At 47.2% G+C, this 10,253-nt stretch overlaps 1 protein-coding gene across 2 annotated transcripts; it reads right to left on the bottom strand.

The window, feature by feature from the left end:
* Positions 1–3,108: 3,108 nt before the first annotated feature.
* On the bottom strand, positions 3,109–9,430 carry cdca4 (cell division cycle associated 4). 2 transcript variants are annotated; one of them, XM_080012645.1, is made up of 2 exons: positions 9,357–9,430; positions 3,109–5,683 (listed from the first exon to the last, which is right to left on the bottom strand). In XM_080012645.1, the coding sequence occupies exon 2, from the start codon at positions 5,672–5,674 to the stop codon at positions 4,763–4,765; it is 912 nt and encodes a 303-aa protein (XP_079868771.1). In that variant the 5' UTR covers positions 5,675–5,683; positions 9,357–9,430; the 3' UTR covers positions 3,109–4,762. The 2 variants fall into 2 exon arrangements, with proteins under 2 accessions (XP_079868771.1, XP_079868772.1); XM_080012646.1 differs by lacking the exon at positions 9,357–9,430 and adding an exon at positions 6,017–6,424.
* Positions 9,431–10,253: the final 823 nt, after the last annotated feature.

The following is a 10,253-nucleotide window of genomic DNA, read 5'->3' as shown; positions in this document are numbered from 1 at the left end:
ACATTTTCAATGTCAGATACATACAGTACATACGCCATTCACATACATACATTTTCACTTTCACATACATACATTTTCTTTTTTTTTTAACAATAAGTTTATTGAGTCCCCCTCCCAACAAAAGATACAATACAACAATATAATCAGTACCAACAGCATCAGACATCAACCCCCCCCCCCCCCCCCCACTTCAGAATGTCCACAATGGACAAAGAAAAAAAAGAAACAAAAAACACAAATAAGTAAAATAAATAATAATAATAAAGTAAATAGATAAAGTGAAATAAAATAGATGAATGAATCATAATTATAACAAGATTTATAATAACAGTGTTCATTATGACAGGTATAGCAGTAAAAACAAAAATAGTACAGGAGATAGACATACTTACAGGGTAATGCAGGCACCACGTTATTCCTTTAGATGTCGTGACAGTGCACTCAGCCGTCCTGGTGCTTCACCCAGATCCTTAGTGGCTTAGGGGGCCATGCACAAGCCCCCCGCACACAGGGAGCAGCCACCAACCCCGCAGCAGAGCGTCACAGCTTCACGCCTGATCATGGACGTCGGTGTCCAGAGACGTCCTCTTCTGTGAAAAGGTTGCAAAGCCCCCCCCGGCGTTTATCAAAAGGTAGTCGTCCCCCCCCCCCCGAGATTAAGCATAATCTTTTCCGAGGGTACGTACGATGGAAGCTCTCTGAGCCACAAAGACACATCAGGGGGTTCCCCACTGTGCCAGCGGATGGCTTTGCATGCATCCGCTGCCTTTAGGGCGATGCCTGACAAAGCCAGCATTGCACCTCGTACTGACCGGTGAACCTGAGATGTCCCCCGGAAGTGCCGGCCTCGGGTTCGTCGGGATCTCCGCCCCCACAGTTATTTTCAATTATTAATTATTAATTCATTGTTATTTATTTAATTATTTTTAAGACAGACCTCCAGTAGGGCCCCAGACATCTACCGCGTCCAGAACATAATGTGACCGAGTCCCTGTTCCAGTCTTGCGTCGAGGACAAGATGCTGAGTAACTGCGACTCATCTGATGGAGGCGTCAGGCAAACCCCGAGCGCGAGGTCCAGCCGCCAGAGTCTGCGTTGGGCGTCACCAGGGAACGATGGAGCGGCGTCGCAAATCCACCTCCTCTCAGAGTCCCCGAAAGCAAGGCCGGCGTCCGTTTCCCACCCAGCCTTTACATCCAGAGCTTTACTTTCTGTCGGGATCACAAGCCTGTTACGGGCAACGGGTTGAAAAGCTTGAGGGTTGTGTTTTTCCTGCATTATGGAACAATACATACATTTCTACTCACATATATCGACACTTTACTTTTCAAAACATACATGTATTTTTACTCTCACTTACATGTATATTTACACTTCCACGCATGTATGTATTCTTTACCCTCACATACATACATTCTAACTCTTATATATATATATTTTTTTCATTCTCACACGTATTTACACATACCATATTCTCACATACAGATATTACATCTCTTACATCTAAAATCAATCCACTCACCTACATATATCGTCACTTTCTCATGTGTATATACTTGACACTCACGTGATTATATTTTGCCTCGTCTTTTTTGGTCTCCATTACGTTCACCGACACAGGAAGTTTCGTCCTTCAGCAGGAAGTCACTCTCAAGCCAGGAAATACCTGTGCAACACATTCTGCGCTTACCCTCACCTGACGTCAAATGGCAGAACTATACAAAGACGCTGCTATTCAGAGTCATCCTGTTTTCTTATCGAGTGCAGTTTTTTACATTTATTTTGGGAGTAAGTAGCAATGAAAATGACATCAGACATTTTTTTAAATAATGTCTTAAAATGTATTGAGCAAATGCAAAGAGCATCTGCCGCTTGTTTTGTTCCCGAGAGGCTGCACGGTCGACTTGGTGATCACATTCAAACCTCATCTGGATTTCTGCCGATCTCACGGTTTGTCGAAGATTCAAGAAAGACAGAACCAGCCAGTGCGGTGGGCTCCTGGGATGGACGCCTTAATTTTCTTGCCGACCGCTTATGAAACCAGACAAAGAACCGGGTCTGACAACGGTCATGTCCCTTCGTCTCCAACTGTCACGACCGGACGTCGAGGCCGACCTCCATGCGGCCTTCCGGGAGAGCAGATCTCTCATTTCGTATCCCTTGGCAACACGCTCGGGGCGTCTGACCCTCCGCAGGCGCAGACAGCGGCTTGGCGTCAAGCCACTCACGTACGCCAGGCTATCAAATGACAACCTGAACAGAGTTGGTGGTGAAATTCTTCCGTCCGCCACACATGCGGGTGAGAGACATGCGCATGGAGGCCTGAGGTCACGTGGGTTACGCCATCAAAGGTGGCGTGTTGGACAAAGTCTGCAGGAAATCCACCCTATGGACCGGTCCTCCAGAAAACAGCACGCGATACGTTGATGAGTTGCAATGTTCCGACCCCCAAATCATTACGGTGAGTACATTCCCAACAGAACACCGGGTATATCAAGTTAGTAGCGGCACAAAGTCAGTGGTCGGTTTATACAATCCAGTTGGAGGTGGTGAAAGAAGTACTTCAATCCTTCCTTTGAATGAGAGTAAATGTAAAAATACAAGATAACAAGTATAAGTCCTGCATTCACAATTTTAAAGCTGCAGCAGGCAAATACGAACATGCACAATGCAAAACCTTCTGCCTAGATCTCTGCTACCTGGCATCCCTCAGCTAAGGCCGTCCCGCAGCTCTCCCACGTTGAGGGTCGCAGTGGTTGGCTGGTTACGTGCTGGACCCTGTTCGGTTGTTTGACTCGGACAGGGTTTAAAAGTTAGAAAGTGACAAAAAAGATAAACACAAAGGGGCGAACGCCCACAGAGACTTTTTGGCAGGAACCCCTCAATTAAATATAGTCAGCGACATGCAATGGTCAAATTGATACAAGGTAAAACGAGTCATCTCATGTTGTTCGTGCATTACGTCCACTGCTCCTGGAACCTCTAGGGGGCGCTGTTTGGAACGCCGCACATACAGTAAGAGGCTGTTAAAACAGCACGGACGCTCGGACCTCCATCCAGCATAGACCAGCACGTCTTCACGCCCAATAACTCACATGTCACACAATAAATAGTTGCACCTTTTATTATAAAAAATATTTACAAAGATGCTACAATGTTTTTTTTTCCTTAATATAAAAATGCATACATTTTACAACTGTAATAAGTCTTTGAAATCCTAGCTCCCGTTCCGTCTGGAGTGAACCCTTCAGAGGAGTGTTGTGGTGTGGCATTAAGAGCATCGTAACACTGTTTTCCTCAATACATTTCTTCGCCTGAGTAAATCTCTTCAACGTGATAACAAGGAACAATTTAGAGAACGCGTCTTCCACATCTTCAGGAGAAAGGCAACTGTTTGCATAAAGGATCTTTGAGTGGGATACAATCGTTTTGAAACTTGTGTGATCGAGCTGCATAGTGACTGGAATAGTAACCCGGTTAGAAAATAACAATCGACGGAAAACCTCTCCCCCCCCACAAAAAAAACCCAAAAAATAAAACATAAAAAACAACGCATGGAATAAATAGATGCTGCATTTAACATGGAGGGCATATTTGGGGTAAATATAAGAAAGGAAGAAAAATAAATGGGAGCTGTGGTTGATTTTTAAGATGTCAGTATGGCCTGTCTGTACCTAGAGATAATAAATACAATAAATAAAACTGTAATAAATTAGATGGGTCAACACATATAATTCTTCCTCTGTAATGCTACAAATGAGAGAAAAACAATATGGCTTCTTGATGTGGTTGTCATCCCAGGGTTTCTCCAAATGTTTCAAACAAAAAAATAAAATAAAATAAAAAAAGGAAAAGGATTACTTAACGACATCCATAAAACCAGGGCAGGACATGATTTTTTTCCCCCGCCAGCCACGGTGGTGGGGGGGGGAGGGGGGGATGTGTGTCGACGTCCCCGCGGCCACCTCCACCACCTCCGCCGCCACCTCCGCAGCCAGCGGGGCGTTGCGGCGGAGAAAAGAGGCGGAGGCGGTGGTCGGTACCTGCCGGGAGGGCGGAGTCAGAGGGCGCCGCCCGGGAGCGAGGACCGTTACCTTCCCTGCGCGAGAGCGCCGCAGAAAAATGGGATTACAGCGTCGAGAAAAGTGTGAGATCATCAGTACAGTGGAGATGCCAAACCATAGGAAGACTTTGCTCTGAGTCTGGCTACATTAAAATCTTAAAAACTGCTCGGGAGGGGAAAACAAAAAAAGAAGAGGAACTGAATATCAAATGATACTTTTAAAATCCCACAGCGGTATAATGCAAAAAATATAATTCTATATACACATACGTACATATACATATATTTCATTCATAATTGCTCAAATCTTTAGGAAAATATGCATTGCTTCATAGATTTGGATTTACAATTTGTTCTGGTTTCTGCTGCGTGTAGTGTAGTGAATTATTCCTCAGTTCATGACACAATAAATAGAAATGGACAAAATGGCAGAAATATATGAAAAAGACGTAATATGAACGAATCTATGACAGAAATAAAGACGGAAAATATGTAAAGAAAAGAATGCATCTTGGTATATGTAATTATCTGCCTTCTCACAGATACTGTTGAGTTTTTGATTCCGTAAACAACGTAGGAAGTGATGTCACTTCCACTTCCTGCCTTGTTCCCAAAATCCCCAACCACCGCGTGCAGCGCGTGCACTTGTTAAAAATGTGCACGCGCCGCCAAGAGTCCGGGATCAGCGGCGGCGGCGTTTTAGGAGCCGACGATGATCTCCATGATGTGGTCCAGTTCGTTGAGGTCGGACCTGCAGCTGGCGCTGGAGCTGAGGGGCGTGGCCCCGTGAGAGGACAGGCTCTCCAGCAGGTCATAGGGGCCCATCTTGGGGGCCGCCTGCATCCCCGTCAGCACCGTGTCCAGGTCGTAGTACGACGCGTCCACGTCCGAAAACAGTTCTTCGAGGGCGGGGTCGGCGGTCGGCGCCGGGTGCTTGATCTCGAAAGTCCCAAAAACCTGCTCCGGCGGCGTCCTGGACGGCGCGCTCAGCTGGTCCCGCCTCCCGTCCTCCTCGTCCTCCCCCTCCGACGCGCACTCCTCGCTGTCCTCCTCCTCCTCCTCCTCGTCCTCCTCCTCCTCCCAGCAGGGGCCCACGCCGAAAGGGCCGGCCAGGTAGGAGGCGGGCGGGGCCAGCGGCGGGGGCACGGGTGACAGCGTGGACATGGTCACCTCCTCCTCGCCCTCCATCACCACCTCCTCCGTCTGGAAGCCCTCCTCCACCGCCGCGTAGGGCTTGGCGGCGGGCCCCGCCTCGCTCTGCCGGCACAGCACCTCGGTGGCCACCAGGCGGTCCGGGGGACACTGGGCGGCCGCCAGCGCCTGCGTCATGATCTGCCAGGTGCCGTCCTGCGTCATCTCCTCCTGGATCTGCCGCACCGTGTTGGCGATCAGCACCGAGCGGCACAGGTTGGGCTCCACCAGCATGTGGCACAGCTGCAGCTTGATCAGCGACATGTCCAGCAGGGACTGCCGCTGCAGGCTGTAGGTGGAGGTCAGGGCGCGGGGCACGGCGGGGGGGGCCGGGGCGGCCGGCTCACCGCCGCCACCGCCGCCCGGCGCAGGGTCCTCCCCGGGGTCGGAGAACTTGCGCTTGGTGCCCTTCGGGAACATGTTGGCTCTCTGTTGGCGACGGAGAAAGAAGGGAGTGAGACGGGACCACGGCGGCGGCGGACCAGCATTTCACACTGACACATGGAAGACTACTGGTGTGCTATGCTTTGTTTACACTAGTCAAGTCACATCTGAAGGAGTAAATGCCGTGTACGTTATGTCAATGTGTGAGGCTATGTGGAGCAATGCTGCTCATGCTAACGATGACGCTAAGGCTACAAATTCACTAAAAGCCAACTACTGTTTACACGCTAGTGTCTAAAAATAAAAATCTGTGTGAGCTACAGTGTACACTGAATGCTTTGTGGCAGTTGTTGTTTTTGTCTTAAATTTTTGCTCTACCTTTCCTGTTGAGAGGCACAGGCATTAGCTTAGCAGCGCGGTCCCCGCTGCAGCGCTCCAAGTACTTTTGTACGAGCGACAAGCAGCTTTTGTTCAGCACCATTTCTGCCCATTTTAGGCCAGTCTGAAGCAAGGCTCCTGCTGGGCGGAACAACCACACTTTTAACAGACCACTGAGCCACCCAAAATAGCATGGTTACCAACTAAACAGCACCGCTGCACAGTTTGCACACACTAGAGGCCATTGTCAAAGAAACAAGGAAAGAGGAGGGAAAAAAATAAAAAAATAACATCCCACAACCAAAAAAGCCACGGGGCATCACGATCAGATCCTCTGCCCCCGCTCCCTGTGGTAGAAGATATCCTATTCAACAAGCCGCAATTCTCCTCGTGTGGTCAAGTTAATGCAAAATTAGGGGGGGGAATCAGATATTTCAATTACAGTAAGCATTGAAACACGAGGGAAGCCATCTTTACTGTTCTACAGCCATAAGGTGGGAAGAGCTGGCACAGAAAAAAATTCAATAAAACACATGAATGAATCGATTAAGAGTCAATTTCCTGTTTGTGGCCGGGTTCAAACAGAGCGGTACAACATAGAAACATAACACTTGCCCGTTTGGAGGCCCCTGGGATGAAAACAAGGCGTGGGAGAGAGAGGAGACTAAAGGGGTGCGTTTGATTCCCCCCACCGGGGAAAAGGGTTTTGGGCGGGGTCTGGCTGCTCAACCTGTGGGCAGGGAACACGGTTACTGGGTGCTACTCCCACCCTGAGGGAACGACGGCTTTACCGCGTGTGTGATTCCATCGGGGAAAGTAAGTCGATTGAATCATGAGTGTGATGTTAGTTTACAGAGTTTTAGCCTGAAATGCGCAGCGTTAAACATCACACAACAATAAAACACAACTGACTAAAGATCGGAGTGGAAACGGGGACGTTAAAGGGCTTAATGCAGGTTAACAAGGTAGAAACACTTCAGCATTGAACCAAATCTTGGAGGTTTAACCTGTTAAAATATAAAAATAATAAATATTACTCCGAATATTACTCTTTATGAATTAAATCAGGTGCAAAATGACAAATAAACAGGAGGCTGAATGTAGCTAATTGGGCCGATATTACACAGAAAACATTTCAAAACTACCAGAAACTGGAGGTCATGTGAATAATATCTGAACCAAAGTAGAATAAAAAATAAATGTATATATAAATATACTGTATATGAAAAGGAATTAAGCTACATTAAAGCTGTATTTTCTCATTGCAGAAATTATTATTTTTTTGGACCATCTGTTAGATTTTTAACATAGGATCAACATGTGTCACCCTATGACCTGAATTAATTTGACTTTTAAATGTCAAAATGTCAGTAATTTAGCGTAACCTTAAGCTGTGAGCTTAACGTACCGCTAAATTTGTGACACCGTGCAATTTTCTCTGTATTTCCAGTTTTTTTTCATGCCCCTGAAATCGACACCGTAGTGACCTCCTGACCCCCAAGGTCTGGTAAAGATTTCAGATTGTTCTATATTAATTTGAGCTCATTGCACATCATTAAGATCATGTTTCAACTTATATCCATTTACTTCATCTTCTCACTACTGATATATATTACACGTGCTGCCCACAATTGTTAAAAAAAAATAATTCTAAATGTCAGCGTTAACTGGTGTTTTCGCCATGTTAAACCGTTTCACATCGAGCCTTTCCCAATGTCCCTGAAAATAAAAACAATTTGGCTTCCAGAGCTGCAGCGACACCACCCGAGGTGGAGGCTGCGTGTGCGGCCACCTCCACTAGAGGGCGGCAACGGCCCCGTGCTTATCCAGGTAGAAATGCCCAATGAACTAAGGGGAAACGAAATATCTCCATTGATTAATTTCAGATGATGCCGAATAAGCGACTGACAACAGACCACGTCCCACACGCAGCAGCCGGTTTGGCTTTACGAGCGATAACCCTGCCTGGCTGCAGATACCTGCCCCCACGGGCGTCCACACAGTTCCTGACAGCGGGAAAAGAGCAAGAAAAGCGGCGGGAGCTCCGGAGATCTAAGAAACAAAAAGGATGAGGAGGTGAAGCGTCTCCGTCCCCGCACGCGCTGCCGCGAGGCCGCCCCTGTCGAGCAAACACACACACACACACACACACACGACGCTTGAAGAAACAAGGAAAATGTTGGAAAACAAAATAAACACGGCATGGTAAACACGGCATGGTTAATACGACTACCGGCAACTGGGGAGAAACACGGAAACACACTGTAAGGTAAATGACAAATTAAACACATCATCACAGGTTCCTTCAACACACACACACACACACACACACACACACACACAGAGCTGTGTAATAAAGTGTGTACAATACACCATACTATTGTACAAATATTAGTCATGTACAGAAATATCCACTGTATTTATATTTATATCCAGACATTTTCTCAACCCAGTCACTTAGTGCCTGTCACAGGCTTCTGTTGTGGTTTACCTTGTTCATTTTATATATATATATATATATATATATATATACACACACACACACACACACACACACACACACAAACACACACAGACAGACAGACAGGTTTATTATTTTTCTATTGGTCTGTCTGCACAGTGTATTTTATTCTTCTAACCACCCATGTCCTGCCCCAGGCAGCAGCCTGCGCTGCCCTGGTTCTACCGGTGCTCGACGCAGAAACCGGAGCCGCTGTGCTCGAGCCGCCGCCGCCGCAGCCTCCTCGGCCCTGGCCCCGGACGGGCCCCCTCCCCCACCGCGGAGAAAGCTGCACTTTCACGGCTCCCCTCGCTCCGATTTACGAGGCGATACCGGCCGCTGTGGCGAACGGCGCTCGTCGCGTCGTCGAGCCCGTAAACGAACGCCCCCGCCGCGCTCATTTCGGGGCCGCGGGTAGGACGGGCTTTGGCGGCCGCCGCTGTTAGTGCCGCATGCTTTGTCTGAGGAGCGGCAGAGCGGAAGCGACACAGAGGCCATTTTGACGCTAGTTAGCGGCTAACAGCTAGTTAGCTGTGCTAGCCCGCCGAGCTAACTTTAATTGTGCGCGCCACAGAACCGCACGGCGGGTTAAATGGGCCGGAGAGATGCTACGCTAGAACCGTAAACACGGCGCCGCGCCCCCGCTGAAGCGACCCGGACCTACCGACGGTCCGGAATTACGTTTCCTACCGAGCGGCGCTAATGAGCGGAGAGCTTCCTCCTTCCGAGCCCGGAGTTTTCCCCCAGGCTCGCCGTTAAGTTCCTAAAAATCTAATTCCCCTCCGTCCCCCGCTTGGACTAGACCCGCGGCGCGTCGAGCGACCCGTTCGCCATATTCACCTGTGTTTGGGTTACTGCGCTCCCGTCGTGCTCATAGGATGTGCGGCGAGCGGAGGTCTGCTTCACAGATCCTTCATGCCACGGCTCCACGTCGAGCTGCTCTCCGTCTGCTGCCGCTGCTGCGGCGCGGCGCGGCGCGGCGCGGGCGCGGCACAATGCGCGCGGTAGCGGACGGCGCGGGGCGGCAGCGGCGCGCGGCAAATAGCGGCAGCGGCGCGCAGAGGCGAGCGCATGGGGGAGGGGCGAGGAGCGGTGACGAACAACAGAAATATGTAGAAATACTGAAAACTAGAAAGTACTAATACCGAAACATATAAAGTATTAATACTCAATAAGATAAAGTTCTATTAGAAAGTGCTATTACTGAATAATATAAGGTACTAATACCGAAACATATAAAGTATTAATACTCAATAAGATAAAGTTCTATTAGAAAGTGCTATTACTGAATAATATAAGGTACTAATACCGAAACATATAAAGTATTAATACTCAATAAGATAAAGTTCTATTAGAAAGTGCTATTACTGAATAATATAAGGTACTAATACCGAAACATATAAAGTATTAATACTCAATAAGATAAAGTTCTATTAGAAAGTGCTATTACTGAATAATATAAGGTACTAATACCGAAACATATAAAGTATTAATACTCAATAAGATAAAGTTCTATTAGAAAGTGCTATTACTGAATAATATAAGGTACTAATACTGAAACATATAAAGTATTAATACTCAATAAGATAAAGTTCTATTAGAAAGTGCTATTACTGAATAATAGAAAGTACTAACATTGAAACATATAAAGTATTAATACTCAATAATATAAAGTTCTATTAGAAAGTACTAATACTGAATAATAGAAAGTACTAATATAAAGTACTAATACTGAAA

The sequence above is a fragment of the Zeus faber genome, assembly GCF_960531495.2.
Source record: "Zeus faber genome assembly, chromosome: 13".
Taxonomy (NCBI): domain Eukaryota; kingdom Metazoa; phylum Chordata; class Actinopteri; order Zeiformes; family Zeidae; genus Zeus; species Zeus faber.
The sequence above is the reverse complement of the archived record's forward strand: the minus strand, read 5'-3'. Positions and strand labels throughout refer to the sequence as shown.

What these genes read in the sequence shown, in the direction of transcription:
- cdca4 (XM_080012645.1), bottom strand. Translation starts at nt 5,674, where the DNA reads ATGTTCCCGAAGGGCACCAAGCGCAAGTTCTCCGACCCCGGGGAGGAC.